This window comes from Neoarius graeffei, chromosome 11 (assembly GCF_027579695.1).
Source record: "Neoarius graeffei isolate fNeoGra1 chromosome 11, fNeoGra1.pri, whole genome shotgun sequence".
Lineage (NCBI taxonomy): Eukaryota > Metazoa > Chordata > Actinopteri > Siluriformes > Ariidae > Neoarius > Neoarius graeffei.
In genome coordinates this window covers 53256344-53279327 of record NC_083579.1, presented here as the reverse complement: position 1 = coordinate 53279327, position 22984 = coordinate 53256344, and the positions used below count along the sequence as shown (strand labels likewise).

Sequence of the window (22984 nt, the reverse complement as noted above, 5' to 3'; positions counted from 1 at the left end):
ACCTTCCTGATTCGCTGGCATTGGTCATGTGACGTGACTGCTGAAAAACGGCGCGGACTTCCGCCTTGTATCACCTTTCATTAAAGAGTATAAAAGTATGAAAATACTGCAAATACTGATGCAAATACTGCCCATTGTGTAGTTATGATTGTCTTTAGGCTTGCCATCCTTCCACTTGCAAGTGGTAAGTGACGCGCATGCCCGACATGCACTGAGATCACACACACAGCAGCTCAGTCCCAAATCACTGCTTGTGCGCTCCACTCGCGTGCTCTGTGAGCTGCGCAGGGCCGGAGTGCGCACCCTCCAGAGGGCACTCGCTGTTCAGGGCGGAGTGATTTGGAGCGCAGGATGCCTGCGGAGCCGAGCGTATCCGTGTATTGGCGTTGCTATGTGCACGCGAATCGTGTATTGGCGTTGCTGTGTGCACGCTAATCGTTTTAAAAACGTTAATCTGATGATCCGCTGATACGGTCTAATGTAAACCCCACCTTAATTAAGTAATGGGTCATTAGCTGCAATACAATAATACATAAGACACCCAAACTAACATAAGGTCACAGCTTTTTGTACACAATTGACCAATGGCAATGAACGAGTGTTGCCATGTTATGCCCTGGTTTGTTCAATTCCAACCACTCAAATTCAAAACAAAGGCCGATATCCATAGGCTTTCTTGCTGAAACTCTTACTGGCATCGATTCCGACTAACTTCATTGTGAACTGAAAGGCAGGTGGTGACTTGACCACTTGATGCATAACAAATAGTGCAAATATACTGTATTATTCAATAACAAGCTAAGTTGATCTGAATAGCTGTGCTACTTGAAGTGGTGTGATGTAATGCATCACAGCATGCTTCATGACAGACAAACTAACTGGTAATTAAATTTGTCCCCACATGGTTTTATTATCGAATTTTATCAGTTTTGCGGATTCGATGTCGGAGCCCTAATCCGGCATCACGTCATTTTGCCTGACTTAACATCGAGATGGAACTGAAGCAGAACAAGAAAATGCTTTATAAATATTCTGATTAAATTCGCTAAAGCTCCACAGCTGCTTCTCAGTGGTCAGTGCAGTTTTATTCCCTGATCATTATGTTTGTTCAAGGTGACACTCTCTTAGGCCAGGGGAGGTTCTTGTGCCAGATGCCGAGTGTGTAATTAAGTAAATGAAGTCTGTCAGACTGGGATGAGCCACTATACTCCTGCACCATATTTAGTGCCGCTCAGTCCATGGCTGCTGAAGGATCCACTCCCGAATTACACCTTAGCAATTGCGCTTCTGTATTTATGCCTGCTGTTCTAGCAGGTATAAATACGGAATAGCTATATTTAGCGATTTCTAACAAAATATCTGTTTGAGCTTGCATTTATTTGGGTGCATGTGTGCTTTGTTCAAGATAATTTCTTTCCTTTAAGGTTTTTTCCTCCATTCAAAGATGGATAGGCTCCAGCATGAAAAGAGCATTCAGTGCTCCTGACGCTTCGATGAGCTTTCTTAATGAATTAGAAAGTGAAGACTCGCCTTAGGATTGTCCATATCAAACGGAGCTCATTTTTAATTCATAATAACCATATATACAGACAAAAATAACCTTGGGCACAGGGAGATGAAATGAGAGAAAGTGGTAGACGTTGAGGGGGGGAGTGAATTAGAAAGAGCGAGAGAATGCTTGTATTCAACCTGTATCTGATCTGGTTTAATTAAATTTCTCACCCTAAAAATAATAGGCATTGATCCGCCTTCGAACACGCTTCTCATTCAGCATGAGCGAGCCGTGGGAATTATCAACAAAAAAACGACCTCTGACCAAAACTGAAATAGCTGCAATGCTTCAGCAGCCTCTTGGCCACAGCGGACGCATGACATAAGCCTTTTGTCATCCTAAGACATGCCGCTACAGACCGCCGCCCCTTTTTTCTCCCCGTGTTTGCTTGAAAGCATCCTGCTATAACTGTGTGCAGGGTTGTGTCGTACATGCTTTTCTCATATGTCTTGTGGTCAGTGCTGATTGCAAGTATTTGTCCGCTAACGGATTTCAGGAACGGTGAGCTCAACTTTTTTTTTTTTTTTTTTTCTCCTCTCTCTTGTTTCTTGAGTTCAGAGCATGGCATGATTTAAAGCAGGAATGACAGCAATGGCACTGCAGCATGTCAGAGCTGTCATAACCTAAACCACACAGCAGTGTGCACGCCACTGATATACAACACACCGTGCCTTATTAAAAAGCCCCATAATCCTTTAATGGACTCCAAGAAATAAATTATAAGCACTAAGAATTTTGTTTAAAATTAGATGAGGGGTACAGAAGGGGCTTTCCACTTATGTTGTGTCTGTCTGTGTCTCTCTTGCTCTCACTCTGTTTTTCCTCCTTTTTTTTTTTTTTAAACATTCTCCTGCCGTCGTGTTCTGTGTCGCCTCACTGTCAGCCATTAACAGAAGCTAGGAAGTAGGGTTCTGTTTAAAATTGCTTTCAACTCCCATGACTCACAAACCCAGTCCTGGGTGAGACTTCACATTCTCCCTTTCTGTTACCATTTCTCTCACACACACACACACACACACACACATATATATGCACACAGAGTCGTTCACTAACTTACCCTGAGTTACTCAGCCTGACTCACCTCCGTCAGGGGAATGTGTTTTTTGTTTTTTTTCCCAGAGCCCACCTATATCACCATGGCGCCCCCTGGCTGCAGCTTGTTGGAGAACTGCACGCTCACAGAGAAGGATTGTGCCTTCGGCTTCCAGCTCGACTCGCACGGTTGCCGCACCTGCAGCTGCAAAACAAGTAAGCATTAAACAGAGCACCGTCGCTCAGGTCCTCATACTAATTTCCAGAACAGGACAGCCAGCTGTAACTGGAAGCTTTCCAGGCAAAAGTGGATTCAAGAGGGTAGTTTAGAGGATAACGCAGTCAGTGCTGCAGGAAGAGCGCTGCGCTTAGTAAGCTAAAAGGGCGTGAGTGGAGATATGAGGCAGATGCATATCAAAGGGAAGAGGAGGGTCGTGCTCTTTTAGCTGATGGAGGAGAAGCGCAAAAGACTTTGTTTGATGTTCTTCAGCCAGAACAAGGGCCTTGTGAGAAGATATTAAGATGAAAATGATAGTGGGCTGTTTTTCAATGCTGACCATTCTTTTTGCTACTGTGCCATAGTTTCATAGGTCAGGGATGTTAAAGGCAAGGATGAGTGACAACTGGGTCTAATGAGCGTGCCAGTAGTGCAAATGCAATTAACCCTATTCTTCGTTTGCAACCTTAAACATGGTTAAACATGACCAAAACTGCTTGTGTCATTGACCGCCGCCGTGTGTGTGTGTGTGTGTGTGTCTGCACGCACGCACACAGTGGTAAGATATACAGTGGTAAGAGTACAGACTGGAAGGTAAAGAAGAGTGTGGCAGCAGGGGCGTGGCCTAGCATCAGTTTGTGAATGGTGGGCGGGGCCAGGGAAGGTGAGCGGCAAAGTCAGTGTACCTGTGGTTAATTAATGTTGTGTGTCTGTGTTGTTGCAGTGACAGAGAATAGAAAAGGAGGAAGAGAGCAGAGAGAGAGGAGCTCTCCTGACCAGAACACGTGTGTGTGTGTCTGTGTGTGAGTGAGTAAAGCTGAAAAGCAAGGAAAATAAGCCAAATAAAGTGTGTGTGTGAACACCAACTCCGGCCTGCCATGCTTCTGTACTCCACCGACATCAGGGACTTGTTACAAAGAATTACATTTAGAAGCTTGTAGTCATTTCTCAGGCGGCACGGTGTAAGTGGTTAGCACGGTCACCTCACAGCAAGAAGGTTCTGGGTTCAAGCCCAGTGGCTGACGAGGACCTTTCTATGTGGAGTTTGCATGTTCTGCATGGGTTTCCTCCGGGTGCTCTGGTTTCCCCCAGTCCAAAGACATGCAGGTTAGGCTAATTGGTGGCGCTAAATTGTCATAGGTCCAATGTGTGTGTGTGTGAATGGTTGAGAGGAGAAAACCTCTATAATAATCCAGTAGAAGGCAACGGGAAACCACTACTGTAATGTTCCCGAGACGCAGCCACGTCACTGTACGCTGCAAAAAATGATATGAAGCAAGTGAAAATATCTTGAATATAGTTGAAACGATCTAGCATTTCATATTAGAAGAATACAAGACACCAATTCTGAGATTATTAAACCTAGTTCTGGATTGCAGCCAATTTATTCTATGATGTCTTATCGAGTCAATATCTGTCCATGCAGCAAGATAATTTCACTAGTATTAAGGAATTTCCCCTCAAATTCAGTTTTCAATTTTTTGCAGTGTAGTAATATGGATGGAGTCATTTCTCAAATCTATTTTAAAAATGATCATTTTGACTGCTTCAAAAGATGGGTATCTAACACACTAGATAGCATGTTTAGTTATAAAAGAGCACTCAGCGGGAGAGGAGGCTGCAGTATTTGGGGTAGGGGATTGACATGAATCTTGTTCGATTGACTCTGTGATCGTTTGGGAAGATTCTTCAATAATTTTGTGTTTCTTTCTGCGCTCTGTAAGCCTCACATTTTGAGCTACTGCTTTAGTATCATCGTTGATTTCATTGTGGCCCGTATTTTGTGTTGGATCCCAGTCTGGATTGTAGAGATCAGCTGGTTTCCTGAATGGAAAGAAAAAGCAAAATAAAAGCAGTGTCATCAAAAATTATATACAGCTCTTTTTAAAATGAAATAATCGTAGAAGCCTTTGACTGTCGGATCACACACTCGATCACAGCTTTGTTACGTTTGACAGCAGTGAGTTTCTGCATGACCAGGCTATTAAATGATCCAATCAAAGTCAAGTCAAAGTCCTTCCTGCACCTTACATGCCGCGTTTGGCAGCGCCAATCTCCGTTTCGTAGCCCTCAACCTCTTGCCTATATTACATAGTTAGGGTTACAGTGGGGGGCTGGTCCTCTGGTAACCGTGAGCATTTGACTCCCCACTCGCATCTGTATTGTAGCGTGCCTTGCCAGAAGGCACCATTTTTATGATGGTCATTGGTATGACCCGACCATGAGTAGAACTCGTGATCTCCTGATCGAGAGGTGGACACGCTAACCACTAGGCCACTCGCCGGTCTAACGATCCAATATTTCTTACAGTATATATTGCAATCTTTCATTAATACACTACCGTTCAAAAGGTTGGGGTCACTTTGAAATGTCCTTATTTTTGAAAGAAAAGCACTGTTCTTTTCAATGAAGATCACTTTAAACTAATCAGAAATCCACTCTGTACATTGCTAATGTGGTAAATGACTATTCTAGCTGCAAATGTCTGGTTTTTGGTGCAATATCTCCATAGGTGTATAGAGGCCCATTTCCAGCAACTCTCACTCCAGTGTTCTAATGGTACAATGTGTTTGCTCATTGCCTCAGAAGGCTAATGGATGATTAGAAAACCCTTGTACAATCATGTTAGCACAGCTGAAAACAGTTGAGCTCTTTAGAGAAGCTATAAAACTGACCTTCCTTTGAGCAGATTGAGTTTCTGGAGCATCACATTTGTGGGGTCGATTAAATGCTCAAAATGGCCAGAAAAATGTCTTGACTATATTTTCTATTCATTTTACAACTTATGGTGGTAAATAAAAGTGTGACTTTTCATGGAAAACACAAAATTGTCTGGGTGACCCCACACTTTTGAACGGTAGTGCAGCTAGTTCGTAGCACTTCCCATTGATAAAATGTTCACTGCAGACTCGTGTGGTTTTTGCTTTCTCGTCGCTTAGATCAGCCCGGTTTCTGTTGGACAGCCATTGACGTCTGCGCTCCCTGGACAGCTCTCTTGTTTTTTTTTTTTTTTCTCCTTGATTATTTATATTTTCTGGAATTCTAAAGAACTAATAAATCCCGTTGTCTTGAATAGAGTTGCACCCGCATCCAATTACAGCACAAAGAGTCAGCATAGCGAAGAAACTAAAGGAATTCTTGAGCGTAACAACCTCTCGAGCATACCTTCTATAGGAAATGTGCACTGCGTGAGTTTGTGTATATCCTCGAACAGGGCCAGCTTCCGGTTCAAAGCCTCATGCATAATTAGCTATGACATCACGCGCAAAAGAAGAATTAGACTGGTTGTCTTGCCACTGAACGAAATCCTCCTTGTCTTGAGCATGTTTGTGAAAGTACGGTAGATGTTGGAATCCAGAGTTTGCCAGTTTCTCACTTCAGTGCATCACTGCTTTTACTGTCCAGCCAGGGTCTTCCAAATATTGATTTGTGATTCATTCTTGTAAAGTTTAAAACCTGGCTATGAGCGCGTTTGATTTATCCAATGAGGAAAAATAATCACATCTGATTGTTTTGTTTGTAGGAGAGGAACTGTGCAGTGCTCTGATCTCAGGCTGCACCCTGAAGTGTCCACTCGGCTTCCTGATCGACGCCAACGGCTGTGCCATGTGTCAGTGCCGGCATCGCCACAAGAAGTGCAAGCCGGTAGCCTGTGCGAAGGACTGCCCTTTCGGCTTTGTGTAAGACTATTTAGAAAATGTTTTCTTCCTCCCTCTAAAACTTTCCTTCCTACATCCCTGTCTCCTCATCAACCCCGACTTATTTCTAATATCCTCATCTCAGAGACAGTCTGTTCTCCTACTTTTCCACCATTACTGCAGCTTCATTTTCGAGCCCCTGTGTCGTTTGCAGCTGCTACCAGCAGAAGCTAAATGGCCTCCCAGTGATTTTCCTCAATTCTCCATTTGGTTTTTGACTGACTAAATGCTCATTCGGGGTGCAGCCAGCTTGCTGAGTCCAGACTGTTGTAGGTTCACGACAGACAGCTCATTAGGCTCGGCTGAGATCAGCGCAGGCAATTGGTCCACTTAAAGGACAGTCTGGAACTAAAGGCCTAATCTCCATGACAGCGAGGTCACACTCCTCTGCAAATAAACCCGGTGTGTGTGTGTACAGTGTGAGAGCACACACCTGTTTCTGCTATGGCAAGACATTTTAGAAAGAGAACTGTATTTCTTTTTGTATACAGCAGTTTTCCATTAACGTTTTGTTGGTAATATTAAAAGAGATGATTTGTTTAGCCCTCATAAGTGAGACATATAGCACTATAGCAGTGTCATTTATATCATTTAATGCTGTATCTTTCATATAAACAGCACACTGAATGAGTGATTAGCCCTTTTTACACAGATGTCCAATAATATTGGCGTAAAGAAGACACCTCAATGCTCCAGCTTTAGTGATTTACAGTGAACCGATTAAAGCCGCACCAGTGTGTGTGTGTGTGTGTGTGTGTGTGTGTGTGTGTGTGTGTTTACGTTGTGAGCCGGCGTTCCACAACCAGAGATGTGACGTGTCACAACAGAGTGTCAGTGTCTATGGTGATGTATATCTATGCATCAGAAATATGAATAACTCCGAGCATACCAGCGCCGCTTTCAAAACAGCCGAGTGTTGAGGTGCTTTTGTTAGCCGTGCACATTTATACCAGTCTTCAAACACGAGCAAAGTTGCTGAGCATCGTATGGGAAGGGAAGTAACCGTCTCGAAAAATATATGATGTTTGTGTCTTTTAGCTGAGCTGGCTTTCCGGGGAAAAAAATGTTTCACAGAAAGCTGCACTCACAAATGGAGAGAGAGAGAGAGAGAGAGAGAGGGGTGGAGAGACTTGTTTGTGTGATCAGAAATATGTTGAAGGAGAAAGTAAAGAGAAATGGGAAGAGAATCAAGGCAGAAAGGCCCACGGACTTTAGACGCCGTCGACAGAAACGTTTGAATTCGTGCTGATCTCAGAAAGAAGAATGTCGATATCAAAAACCGGCTGTCCGTTTTACAAAAACGTCGATTCTGCCTCTGTTACTACCAACCATTCCGGCTCAGAGGCGGAACAAAACAAACTCCAGTTCCACATTCAGACGTTTTATACAGAACACGAGGCGGAATAAAAGCGTAAGATTCCTGCCTTGTGAACAGGCTGTGAAAATGCGCCACTGACGGAAGGAATTTTCCTTCTTTTTAACTGTGTTTACACAGATATTTCCAGCCCTTAACGTCAGGGTGAAGAAGTTAAAAACATTCCCCGGCCTTGACTGTTTGTGTACAAATGGCTGTTTGATCATGGTTACAGGGATGAGAGTTTTCCGCTTTTCGGCGGATTTCCGCTTTTTCTGAGTAAAAATCAACCTTTTTATATTATGTCAAATCCGTTGAGTTTTTTTTTTAACTTATTGAGGGGGGTTGGGGTATGTTCCTTCGTGATACTCAAGCGTAATTCATTCCTACGATGATGTTACATGTTTACATTTTTGCCATCTTTAGTCTCGCTAAGTCTCGCGGTAGAATACGTGTTATCTACAATGTAATTGGCCAAAACATCGCTGGCGAGAGCATGATAGCCGATCATAACAGTTCTTACAAGAGTGTGGGAGAGAACAAAAGCCAATCATAACAGTTCTTACAAAAGTACCCGCATCTGTTCTATTTTATCAAAACTTGCACATGTTCATCGTTGCTGCGCTTCAAAAATACGTTTCTCTTTCGTATCGGCTTTTTTTACTCAAAATGCCGAATACAATTGACAAGCGAGACGAAGCAAAGGTACGTGAAATCAGTGCTGGTATAAAAAACAGAGAGGACTGACAAGCTCTTGTCTTTGGCCAAAAAGCTGAAGAAGTCGTCGAAATGATCAAATGGAAATGAGACGTGACTGTGAACTATAAATAATTGTATAAAGTGTACATAGACATTATCCCATAAACTTGGCATTCGTTTGATTTAATACACTGAACGTGTATATGATAGATAGTCAGTAAATCTGAATTAATGCTGACAGTTTTGAAAACTTAAATATTTCAAAAGACTTTTTGAAGAAATCATATGCAACTAATGAGGGCATAGGGAGAAAAGGTCAGTCACCCTAAAATTTTATTTAATATATGAACATCTCATCTCATTATCTCTAGCCGCTTTATCCTGTTCTACAGGGTCGCAGGCAAGCTGGAGCCTATCCCAGCTGACTACGGGTGAAAGGCGGGGTACACCCTGGACAAGTCGCCAGGTCATCACAGGGCTGACACATAGACACAGACAACCATTCACACTCACATTCACACCTACGGTCAATTTAGAGTCACCAGTTAACCTAACCTGCATGTCTTTGGACTGTGGGGGAAACCGGAGCACCCGGAGGAAACCCACGCGGACACGGGGAGAACATGCAAACTCCGCACAGAAAGGCCCTCGCCGGCCCCGGGGCTCGAACCCAGGACCTTCTTGCTGTGAGGCGACAGCGCTAACCACTACACCACCGTGCCGCCTATATGAACATTTTGATAATTAATAAAACTCAAGTTTAATGTGAATTTAGTTTGTCGTTTTTGTTGATCATGAATTATAACCATACCCTTGAATGTAGAATGTGATTTTATCTTGAATTCAAGCAATACTCTTATTGATTTTGAAACATATTTTCATGTAAATATATAAAAAAGACAACAGATATATTTTTTTTTTATCTACTACAGCTCAGATTGCAGGACAAGTGGTTTGTAAGGCCTTATTTTTCAAAATTTTCCAGGGGGGCATCTTGAAGCCCCCCCCCCCGTTGGCTTCGGGCGCCATCTTGTTTTCTGCTTTTTTGATGACACCCACTCTCATCCCTGTGGTTAGTTTTTTTTTTTTTCTTTTTTTATCAGACATCTATTTTTAGGTTTGTTTCGACGTACGTAACTGTCGTCTTCCTCAGAGTGTCACCGGATGTTATTGGTGACGCATCTTATCAGCTGATGTTTCCAAAGATGTTTCCGCACAGAAGATAACAAACATCAGCGCTGGATCAGGGAGGCCATGGAGATCCGAAAGCGAAGCCCGAGGACCATCAACCGGGATGAGGGAGCATACATGCTCTCCCATACCTGGAGTGCCATCTTGCAGGGGACGAACGGACAGTAGAATACGTGACCGACCTGTCAAACCAGACAGGAAGGTCACGCCTTCCGGAAACATCAGCTGATGAGATGCGTCACCAATAACATCCGGTGACACTCTGAGGAAGACGACAGTTACGCATGTCGAAACATGTCAGGTAAACAAACCTAAAACTAGATGTCTGATAAAAAAGAAAAAACAACCTAACCATATCTAATATAAGACATAATGAACGTAATCGAGAGGCTGTTTGATCACTCTGATGTTTGATCACGGTAATTCACAACATCTTAAAAAGTAAAACGGTTTGGTGATGCTCTTGCATTGCTATTGTACTTCTACTTTTTTTTTTTTTTCCTTTTCTTCTTAAAACCTTCAAACGTCTCAGAACACGACAGCTGATGTCAAGGCAATTTCTTCCTGAATCCTTAAAGTTATCACATAGAGAGAAAGACCCCCGACCCAATATCAGCTACACTTCAAATGGCAGATCCAGAGCAATTTTATTGATTCACGTCATGACATGTTTCTTCAGATGATGGATTAGCGACCATCCAAAGCCAGAGATCGCGAAGGAGGCCAAATTTCTCTATAAGCTCCAGCGAAATGAGTTTTTCCAGCCATGTCGCCGTGTAAAACTGTTTCCTTTGTTCATCTGAGTGTCGTCATGGGTGCTCTGTCAATTCTGCTGCTTTATAGGATCCAGTGAGCCGGCTTGCTCACATCAAAGATTCTAATTTTAGATATCTATTTATGCTCCTTCAAAGTGATGGCAGTTGTTCGGGCCTGCACAGCACCAGGTGTGAATAATGCATGAAGAGATGTGCAATCTACTTATTCTCTCACAATCTATTGCTCTTCTGCAGCAGGGAATTCGCACCTGATAGCTTCTTATCACCAAACCAAATACACATTGCATATGGCTGCTCTTCATGGCTATTATTTGTGAGATAAGAGGAAGGATGGACAAGTGAATTGTGTGTGTGTGTATATGCTAAAGGCTGTGGTGCTTCTCGCCACTAGACGATCGAGAGGGCGTGCTGAAAAAAAGATGCCTGAGTGGCGTGAACGTTCGTTATGTCCCTTTGGTTAGTCGGTTTTAATGTGCCATCTGCTGACATGCCTTCATGAAAGGTTCAGCCCTTCTCCTTTTCTGTCACTCTTTCCCTCTCTGTCCTGCGTTAACTGATGACATTGGGCTTCGTCTTCAGCACCTGGTGTGTTACGCACGCACAATATGAATGCATCAGTATATACATAAGCAATGACAAATTCTAACTTAAAGGTTATCCTAGCTTATTATCATTCATAACTCGATCTCCTCACTGATCTCTGTCTCAGCAACCTCAACCTCTCTCTCTCTCTCTCTCTCTCTCTCTCTCTCTCTGATCTTAATGTCAACCAATGTGGGTAATGTGTTCCTTTTTTATTGGCACTGGCTTGGGCTGGACATGATGATGTGATATCAGTACGTTGATAAATTACAGTACACTTTATGAAATATCGCTAGTGTCTTCAGGACTTAAAAACACCAGCAGACTCTTACTGCTCAGAAGAACAGATTATCAGATGTTAACGTGAGTTTTTTTCCTCTTGCTCTCTGCGAAATACTTTTCAGAATTCGTTGATGTGTTCGTATTTTTAATGTTGCGGAACTCTTTTACTGGCATTTTATGAGCATGTGTCTATTAAAAATACCATGATACATGTATAATAAAAATGCCTTTAAGTACTAGCCTGGCAAGCCAGACTAAATGTGAATATTTAGTCTGGCCTCGATCCGTAGACATTTCCGAAGGGGGTGGGAGGAACAAACCGCTGTCTTTCAAACTGTCTCTGTGCGTATAGGCCAACGCTCTGACCAATCAGCGCAACAGTGACTGTGACGTAGTCAGAGCGACAGAAAGCAGTGGGGGAGGCCTTGAAATTAAATAATTTTTCAAAATGCGTATTAATTAATAAACAGGTTCTAGATATTAAGAAGTTTGGAGATAATGACCACAAGTTTGGAGTCTGTACCACATACACATTTTTTTTTTCCAAGTGTTTTTCAAGGGTTTGCTTAAACTGTTTTTGAGAGTTTTTATTTAGTGGTGTTTGGTGAAATAATTTCCCTTAAATTTAAAATAACGGGAAAATAAGAAACAATCAAAAAGTAATGTTTCAAAGCTGTTTATTAATTCTTCGTACTGCACAAACTAGCCCCATCCTTTTGGCTACGAGCGGAGCCAGCTGGTAGATCAGACTTTTGCCATAGCCGGTCGGCAAAACAGTGAAAACGTCCTTCTTGAAAAGGAATGAGCGGAGAGCCTCTTCCTGCTCATGTTTCAACGAAAACTCCAAGTCTAATTCTTCTAAAACTGATTCCAAAGCGGAGTCAAACGCGCGCTGTTCACTAGCCGTAGCCATCTTTCCTGCTGTGCTTTCTCCAGCATCGCGCAGCTTTGTCGTCACTCCTGCAAAAGCCCGCCCAAAGAATCCAAACAAAAACCTTGCGTTGTGATTGGCGGGCACGATTTGATGCCCGGGGTGTTTTTGTTTATATGGTGCGAGGCTAGACCCACTCGCTAGGCAAAAATATTTTTGGGCGCTAGGCGGGTGGGTCTAGTTTACTAGGCTATTTAAGTACTATAATATGTGGAAGCCATTGCCTAATGGTTAGAGAAGCAGCTTTGGGACCAGAACATTGCTGGTTCGATTCCCTGGACCAGCAGGAATGACTGACGTGTCCTTGAGCAAAGTACCTAACCCCCAACTGCTCTCCAGGCTGCTCTGGGGGTTTATGGTTATTTAGCACAAAAGTCTTTCTTTTAGCACAAGTTCTAAAGTCTCTTAGCACAAGATCCAAGAACATCCATCCACCCATCCGTTATCTGTAGCCGCTTATCCTGTTCTACAGGGTCACAGGCAAGCTGGAGCCTATCCCAGCTGACTATGGGTGAGAGGCGGGGTACACCCTGGACAAGTCGCCAGGTCATCACAGGGCTGACACAAACAACCATTCACACTCACATTCACACCTACGGTCAATTTAGAGTCACCAGTTAACCTAACCTGCATGCCGTTGGACCGTGGGGGAAACCGGAGCACCTGGAGGAAACCCACGTGTACATGGGGAGAACATGCAAACTCCGCACAGAAAGGCCCTCTTCAGCCGCTGGGCTCGAACCCAGGACCTTCTTGCTGTGAGGCGACAGCGCTAACCACTACACCACCATGCCGCCCCAGATCCAAGAACAATCAATATTTATTATGAATACTTACTGATCATGTTTAAAGATGCTTGATGGATTTTTTTTTTAATGAAAGTTGCCTAGATTCCGATTGAAAAGGAGCGATTGCATTTCCCCACTCCGTCATCTTGAAACCGCCGTGTTTGATGTAGCCCGTACTGTATGTTAATCACCAATCCTCCCTCCAAATTATTTAACACCGCACGTCCCCTGACACAGTACACCGCTACAGCCAACTTCCAGGTTTGTTTTGTCTTTATTAAAGTGCGACGCTTAAATTATATCATATTTATTATTTACAGTTTGCTAATTTGATAAAGAATGAAAAGTGAAACGAAATTTACAAGATGATCAGAGTTTAAAGAAAGCTTTTTGTTTCTTCTTTATTTTAAATTTTTTACAAAAGGTCTAAAGAAAGGAAAACTATGTGCAGCTATTTCAATAGCTTTATTAGTCAAATAAATATGAAAACAGTAATATGTGATATCAAATGGATTTGTAATAATTTGAATAAGTTTTTCGGAATAGATTCTGCTCTTAGCCGGCAGAACACATGTTGTCAAGCAGGGCAAGAGACATAATCCCCCGGTTAATTAATTTAGCAAATGCGTAATTATTGACAGTCAGTTGTGCAGCAGCAGAAATTCGGGCTTTCAGTCCCTAAGCAATTATAATTAACCCCTTCCTATATCAAGATGAGTATTTTTTCCAATTATTGTGACCATAATCCAGAGTTGTGCTAAAGAACATAGTGCGAAGAGACTTTAGAACTTGTGCTAAAAGACTTTAGTGCTAAATAACCGGATACCTCTCCGGGTATGTTGTACATTGCTCTGGATAAGATCGTCTGCTAAATGCCTGTAATGTAATGTAATGTAATGTAATTACCCTCCATTATATAACTGTACCTGATATAACTGCTCTCGTACTCCCTTGGGGAAAAAAAAAAAATCATGTCACAGTAGCTCGCTATACACTGTGTTACTGTACAAAGGTATTGTACTGTCATTTTAATTAGATTGTAGATATACTTTATAGTACATCAGACAGTACAATGTGCATAATACATACAAGTTTGTATTAGATTAGACTAGCTTATACTGTACTTATTATTCTCCCCATATGGGAGAATATATAAAACATACTGCCAAGGAACAATATATTCAGTTGATATGGAGAAATATCTTGACCACATACTAAATTATTTAAAACGTGGTACATACTGTAGGTCTCTACACTGGAAATGATATGAGATGTATATCTACATTAGAGGGCAGCTAAGCTAGAGAACAAAAGAAAAAAAAAATATATATATATATATATATATATATATATATATATATGCACACTGAGCACCATTAATATTTAGAAATCTGTCAGAGTTGACCTTTCGCTGAGCAGGGAAAAACCAATTGGATCCAATAGATCCTACTGGACTTTGAAAAGATACGGTACAAATAATGTGTCGGGATTTTTGTACCAGATGCTCTGTTTACAGAATGTGTAAAACGGCGTTGAAAAGCGTGCGATGTTTTGCACCGTTTTCGCTGGCTGATCCAGTAACTATCAACAAATAATCACCTCAGTAGCGCCCCTATGGGATACATTTACCACTTTTAACATCATCCACAACTGTGTTGGAATGAGGCTGGTTCTAGAGGACTTGAGACAGAGACTCATTTTAAATGACTACCATGTAATTACTGTCCAGAACCGGAAATGAGTCAACACTCGATGGCGTCCATTCATTGTACATGTACTGACTGATTCTGAGTCCTGCCATGTCCGAAATCACTCCCTACTCACTATATAGTGGACTATATAGTGAGGTCGCCATTTTGTAGTGCTGTCCAAATGTATAGTGAGAATTATTACACCCTATATAGTGGACTCATAGTATCCCACAATGCATCACGTAAAGTAGTGTACAACCGATGGTCACTAACCAAGTAATATATCCCATCATGCATTGCGGCCGTGCTGAAAGAAATCAGATCAAAAGCATCAAATTTGATTTAATAAAAGGCAGCAGCAAAGAAGAAAGTATTCAGCTTTGATTTAAAAGAACTGAAAGATGCAGCAGACACAAAGTACTTTGTATTTTTGAATGTGGGACATACGCTCAGTATCATATGGATTTATCACAAAAATACATGCATTTATTAGAGTTGAGCCGGATACTTGGCTGAAACGAGTATCCGGTACGGATAAAGCACTTTTGCCGAGTACGAGTATTATACGAGTCAATATCTGTGCTCGGCCTGAATGAAAATCCTCACACAGCGTCACAGCGCCCCTCCCCTACACACATCGCTCTGCTCACTCACACAGAGAACAGCTCTCTGTCTCTCCCTCAGTCACTCAGGTTCGCGGCTCTTTTCCGTTAACGTTTCGGGTTTCTTCAGCTTCAAGTTTTTTTTTATTTCAGTTTGTACTTACTTATAACCAGTAGAGTTCTGGTAAACATGGGTTCGTTCAGATGTGGTGCTTGGTAGAAAGCGACTCACGTTGCGTCTCTGCCTGTCGGAGATTTTTTTTTCTTTTTTTAACCGTCGGTTAAAAACAGTTTTTTTGACTTCACGCATTGAGTGTCTGACACTTTCTTGCTGTAATTCATGTAAAAATAAAGGTAGTAGTGGTATAAGTATTACAAATTAAGCTACACACACACTCACTCTCTCTCTCTCTCTCTCTCTCTCTCTCTCTCTCTCTCTCTCTCTCTGCCGGTCGTTGGAGTTTTTTTTTTTTTTTAAACCGTCAGTTGGCTCTGACCAGTTTTATTTTACTTCACGCACTGAGTGTCTAACACTTTCTAGGTAGTAGTGGTATAAATAATATTACAAATTAAGCTACACACACACCTGGTGTGGAAATTAAAAAAAAAAAAAAAAGAACCAAAAAAAAAAAAATCACACTGATCATAAAAAAATTAAAAGTTAAAAAAAGAAAGTTATGTTGAGTATGAAAACTCTTGTTCATTTCATAATTGCAACCGCATGTGTTGTATTCATTGTTGCAAAACTTGTTCTGTAAGTAGTTCGTTTGCTATCGTGATCAAAACCATTGATCTGAAGCTCAATGCTGATGCTGTCCTGTAAATAATTTTCTAATCAGCAATAAATATAACAATTTCTGATCAACCCATATCAAATGCATGCTTAAAATAGCATACTGGTTAAAGCCCCGCCTGTTTCAAGACAACCAGACCCACTTCCTGGTTAAATCCCGCCCACTTCCGGGTTAGGCACCGCCCACTCAGAGTACGGATACAGATAATTCATATGGTTAACAGATACAGATAATGCTGTAGTCACTCATCCCTAGTATTTATTATTTTTGAAAACCCGCCAGCCGACTGATCTGGCATGTTTTAATTGTGCGACAGTAGTGACGTAAATAACAGCGTGGTGGAGTAGTGTCCGAAAGTGTTTTTTCATTTTATCAATGAGCTCACTATATAGTCCTCTAGATAGTAATTCCCTAGATAATGAGTAGGGAGTCGTGAACGAGTGAGTGATTTCAGACACAGGGCTGGTTTCCATGTTTTTGACACTGCACATTCAGAGGTCAGAAAGAATAAAAACACATTTTATGACTGACTATCTTGTATCAGCAACAGTTCTTGCTTTGTTGGTAACATTTTGTACAGGTTAAAGTTGGTCCCATGTTAGAAACAGAGTATCGGTGACTAATAGTCTGACATAATTAGCACAGTGCCAAAAATGAATTTGCCAAATCAACAAGGCATCAGATTAAATTACCGATAGCGGTTTTACAAATCCATAGTAAAAGTAGTGTCATTGTGGTCCAAAAATACACTTTAGACCGAGCTGAAACATCATAGACATTTTGAAGGCTTTCTGCCTGGAAAATGGACCATTTGGGGTTTCACGCACACTTCATGTCAGATTTACAGTAACTTCCCTCGGTCCAATTTCACTTTGGTTTGTATTTTCTGCATATGGAGGCTTGGTAGTGTAACACAGCAGGTATAACTCACAAACCATAATCTGAGCATCTGGTCTGAAAATCTGGTGGACTGACCCATATACCGGTTTTACTATTATTTACTAATGTATTTAAAATATAGCAGGAGAAATATAGACAGAGAGTGATGCACTGTGTGGCCAAAAGTATACGGACACCCGTTTTTAACATCCTATTCCAAAACCATGGGCATTACTATTACCTTGTTCCTCCTTTACTGCTGTAACTACTTTATATACTGCTCTGGACACTTAGAGTAATGCTTTTATGGCTGACGACCACAGTTGAGTTGCTGACTTTAGGACTGCAGTTGTTACGAACAGTTTTGCACTCAAGTTTCCATCAATGAACAGTTTATAACTTCAACAAAACGGACTTCATGTTAAAACTGTTAAAAATGTTATCACATTGTCTGTTATCACCCAAATGAGGATGGGTTCCCTTTTGAATCTGGTTCCTCTCAAGGTTTCTTCCTCATGTCGTCTGAGGGAGTTTTTCCTCGCCAATTAGCTTATATTCAAGTCCTTAAAATTCTGTAAAGCTGCTTTGCGACAATGTCTATTGTTAAAAGCGCAATAAAAATAAACTTGACTTGGCTATAACAGCCTCCACTCTTCTAAGAAGGCTTCCCACTAGATTTTACAACATGGCTCTGGAGATTTATGCCCATTCAGCAACAAGAATGCAAGAGGTTCAGCACTGATGTCAGGCGAGAACTCCTGATAAACGCCACAGTTGCTTTTTCAATTCACCCCAAAGACGTTCAGTGTAGTTGAGATCACGGCTCTATACAGGCCACTCAAGTTCTTCCAGCCTTGGCAAACAATGTCATTATGGATCTTGCTTTGTGCATGTGAGTATTTTTACGTTGGAACAGGTTTAGTCCTCGTAGTTCCAGTGAAGGAAAATCTTAATGTGTACGTTTGAGCGCACAGTGTGTTCGCCCTGGTGATTTCCAGTACATGATGGTATTTCTGTTATACTTGTGTAAGTCTAGTCTTTCTGTCTTTCTCTAACAGTAAAAACAAGCATGGCTGCGATACCTGTCGCTGTAAAAAATGCCCTGAGCTGCCCTGTGACAAATCCTGTCCAGTGGGCTTCCAGCAGGACGAGCAGGGTTGCCTCATTTGCCAGTGCAGAGGTAAGCTTCTGTTTTCTATTGCTTGGAGTGTCAAATTAAGCATTAATAATTCTCTTGATTTCAGCTGTTACTTGAACCAGTACACACCAGCAATTATGGCGTCATACACATCAGTCTTTAACACCTGGTGTGTTACGCATTCACAGTACACATGCATTAGTATATACATGAGCAATAACAATGTCCACTCACATGTTATTATAAAGAATTTAATTTATAATTGAATCTTTTTCACACAAATTAAACTTGACATTACGAATGTTGGTTCATTTGATGACTTCCTGATGTACACACCAGCATTCAGTGCACACAGGTCCCTAAAATTGGCCACTTATTTTTAGACTTCTTGTAAACAGACATTCTTGCAATTTAGTGAAATATGTATGTCAAAATGTAGATAAAGAAAATATGAAGCAAAATGTGTCTAAAAACACGTTCTAAATTTACAAAAGAGCAACTCAAGTAAAGGCGTTCTAAAAAAACAAAAAAAACCAAAAACGCTCCATAAGAACAGCAAGAGATGTTTCCCTTGTACTGCGCAGTATGAATTTGAGACTCTTCTTATGTTGTAACTAGGCATATCCGGTGAAAATTCAATCCAAATTGCTTGAAACTGGTCTTATTAGATTCAGAATTGAATGCCGAACAACATACTTTTCACAGAATTAAAATGTGTTTATCCGTTCTTGAGATATTACAAACCAAAGATTGAAAAAACAGCTTAATTTTTAGAAAACTGCCACAATATTCTGTATGAGGATCACATGGTCCAAAATGGGCCTCATTAATGAATGAGATCAAATGTTTTTTCTTAACTTTTTCATTCTTCAAGATATTTACATGGAAATTGGCAGGCACATAGATGGTTGTATACTGAGTACAAAGTTTAAAATTAGTAAAAGCAAATTAGTAATTAATTCGTATTAATTATGCTCATTAGGTAACAACGTTAAATCGGTACACTCTCTTCTTCAAAGTTTCACCAAATGGCTTTCTGTGTGCAATATAAAGCTGATCTTAACTCTGATTTATACATCACAAAGAAGGAGAAATCAATGTTAATGATAAAATAGGCATAAATAAGCATTGAATGTCATTCACATCTACCATTCTCTATTAAAATAAAAAAGTAATAAAAGATTATTTCTAATACCCTCTTTGTGCTCTGTAGAGCTTTGTGTTTCTCAGAAGTAGGACCTATTAGTGTTTATATGAAAGAATATAAATGATTATTTCGATTAATATTCACAGCTTTCAAGGCGAACCTCGAAAAAACTGCGTGAGCCGCATCCAATAAACAATTCCAATTTATTGAATTGAAATTGACACTCGCGTTTCTGACTTCCATTTTTTTTGAATATCATTCCGACCAATAAGATCTCAATATTTTTCATCAAAATAACTGCAGTTATATTCTAAAATAGTTATATACTGACATGAATCAGTTTCATTTGAAAAAAAATAAGTAGGTAAAGCTATGAAAACTCACTTCAAAGTCTCCCATGAAGCATAATATCAAAACTAGCAGACGGAAAATTTTGCTGAATACTTCATCAGAAACCGTGAGAGCGAGAGAACATCCCTATAAACGTTATCTGATTGACATCCCTGAGTGATTCAGTCAGAAATTGATCAGAAAAGAGAGCGAGCCTGACTGCTTTCCTGTGACTCAAAAAGCACCGGCAGTTTCCCAACGTCACGCGAGCAGAGTTTTTACTCTGTTGTACCAACTTCAACCTGCCGTTACTCCCAAAGCACTGAACGGATCTTAACAAGATAAATTTCTTTGGAAAGCAGAAATGATGAGCTTTTAATGGTAGTATTCATGATAGAAAATATTCATTAAGCAATGACAGATTTGGAAACTTAAATGAGCGTCTGCATGCACAATTTTCACAGCACGGCCAGCTGATATGCCTACTGTAACATAAATGATGTACATCCTCAACACAAAAAAATGGAGTGCCTGGTCTTTGGGGTGGGATCCAAATCACTCCTCAGAGATTTATCTAAGCTTACAAGAATCCAATAAAACGGGCATTAAGAGAACCTTGCAGTGCTCGGTTCACATTATCCAAAGAATATCAATGACTTTATATATCCTCACATACTGAGGTGTCATCACTGTACACCTTTGATTGGTGAGACGGCAGCAGTGTGAGCCGTTCCTGAGTGTATAGTACGCTGGCAGTAGAGCATACAAATATTCATATCTCTCTCACTCTCTCACACACATATATATATATATATATATATATATATATATATATATATATATATATATATACACACACACACACACACACTTTTTTTTTTTTTAATTTACAAATCCACCTGTTGCTCATAAAAGGCATCTTTCTTCCCAGTCTCTGTACTCTCTGGTGTATCTTGTGTTTTCATTTGATGTGCCCCAAATAATGGATTTTTGCATGTGAAATATTCATGAGCAGCCCCAAGCTGTGATCCGATTAACGAAAAAACACCAAATATTTTTTTCCATCCAATTTTCTTTAAAATTCTGAAAATGCATCTTCGTCTCTCATCTCAATGGCAGGATTTTAATCAAAGTGAATTCTCTCCATGGTAATGAGTTGGGCTCAGTTCGTTGTTTGCACTGTGTTGCTTCTGGCAGATACAGTGAAGTTAGAGCGAGGGCAGAGGGAACTGGGGACCCGGGTTTAAGACACTGCACACTGAATTGTGGCCCACAGCCAATCGAGTGGGTAGGGACAGCACCTTACTGATTAGGTCAAGTGGCAAGCATTTAAATAGAAGTACAGCTGATAGAAAAAGTGTGCATTTGTGTGTCTTTTAAGGATGTGAAGGACTTATTGAGATGTGCACTAACTGCTTTTACTGTGACAAAGTTCCAAGAATAAATCATGTGGACTCCTGAAATCAGCTGCACACTTGAATTAATGAGCGACTCTTAACACTTTAGTGGGGTTTTTGTGCGTCTGCTTCTAGACCAGGGTTCTCCTTCTCTTGGCTCCTCCGTTAAGCTGGGCTCGTGTCTCTCTATGGACGGTCGGAGACATGAGAATGGTCAAAGCTGGCACGATGGCTGCAGGGAGTGCTACTGCCACGATGGCCGAGAGATGTGTGCCCTGATCTCCTGCCCTGTGCCTAACTGTGACAACCCGAGCATCCGTGCCAGCCAGTGCTGTCCCTCCTGCCCAGGTTTAAACCTACATTTACTCACTTTTTATGACACTATGTATATGCTCTTTTACTGCTGTGGTGTGTCTCATAAGCAAGCTTGTATGACGATGACTTTTTTGGACTTGTGATTACCTTTAAAAGGTCTAATTGTCTCAAAAGACCAACAAAACACCCAAACAATTGACCCCACTGAGTGGCACAGTAGAGTGTCGACTGCAATTAATTTAAAAATAAAACAATGTGAATGTTTCAGCAATCAATTATAGACAATTTATTCAGGTATTACATGGTTTTAAAACAAAACATAGACTTAAATAAGCTAACGTACCAAAAATATTAAAAATAATGGCTTTTATTCTATCCACATTCACTGGACATGAGCAATCACGCGCTCTGATTAGCTACTCTACTACTTAGGATATCAGCTCATATACCGTGAGTAGAGAAAGACAAAATGGCAGAGTGTGTTGTTGAACCAACCGAGGACCAAATAAAAACGCTCGTTGAAAACCCCAAAAATTATCAAGTATTTAAAAGAAACCGAAATAGTTAAAAGAACATAGTTTTGTTTGTTTGGTTTTTTTTGTCCCACCCCCAATATCACCTGTTCCACACTCCAGCCCAGTAGGTGGCGGTAATGCACCTTTAAGTTGGTTTGTCAACTGCCAAAAAATGATAAAGAAAAAGAACCCACCCACCCATAGATATACATAGAAGACTAGATGCCTCACCGCGTATTCCAGAACGTCTGCACAGGGCGGCCATCTTACCACAGGCAAGCTTTTCCACAGAATTTGCGATACACTGAGGTAAGACCATTGAGATGCTTAAATGTTTATACTCTTATCTCGCTGAAATGTTGACGTATATACAAATGGTTTGATTTCTTAAAACATTATTAATGTGGTTGTAATTCTGGGTGCTTGAACATGCTAAAATCGTACCTTTTCTCTTCAAAAACGACTTACTGCAGCTTTGTCAAAGTTGTGTTTCATGCTAGGCTAGCTCGTAGCACCAAGTAATTTTACATGGAAGGTCATGAGATAATATTTTCAATAACTGAAGTTGCACTTGCGCATGGTTTTCATTTTCGGGTTGGTTAATTTAAAACAACTTACATTATGATTTCTAGAGGAAATTAAATTACTGACTGTGACGAGATGCCAGACTTCTGCGTGGCTTTCAGTTGCTCGAACCGGCGATGTCTGGAAAGTAGGGCACACGGGATCACCTTTCACCAGTAAGATAATGCATCATTTTTTTAAGGATAATCGGTAGCGTTATTTACTTAGTGAAATAATGTCCAATACAGTTCCTGATATGAGCAGCTGGCCTAGGACAACAGTATCATACTGTATTGTTACATTTGGGTGTGAGGTTGTAAGTGAGTAAGCTGTTTATTTAACTTTAGCTTCCCCTACGGCCCTATCACATGCAAAAATATTCTCACTAAAAATTGGAAATAAATTGTACGGTTATTTGTCCTAAGGCCGCAGTTATCCATAAGTATGCAGTGTTAGGCTTCTCACAGCATAGGAATTTCAGCATGTATTTTTTTTAAACATAAAATGATT

General features: G+C 40.8%; 1 protein-coding gene across 3 annotated transcripts in view; it reads left to right on the top strand.

Annotated features, from left to right (window-relative positions):
- crim1 (cysteine rich transmembrane BMP regulator 1 (chordin-like)) overlaps nt 1-22984 on the top strand; it is a 211305-nt gene that overhangs the window by 167668 nt on the left and 20653 nt on the right. For all 3 annotated transcript variants that reach the window (XM_060934200.1, XM_060934199.1, XM_060934198.1), the window contains 4 exons: nt 2672-2800; nt 6325-6481; nt 18127-18248; nt 21216-21428. In XM_060934200.1, coding sequence (XP_060790183.1) covers nt 2672-2800; nt 6325-6481; nt 18127-18248; nt 21216-21428 — 621 coding nt within the window. The remainder of the gene's footprint in view (nt 1-2671; nt 2801-6324; nt 6482-18126; nt 18249-21215; nt 21429-22984) is intronic.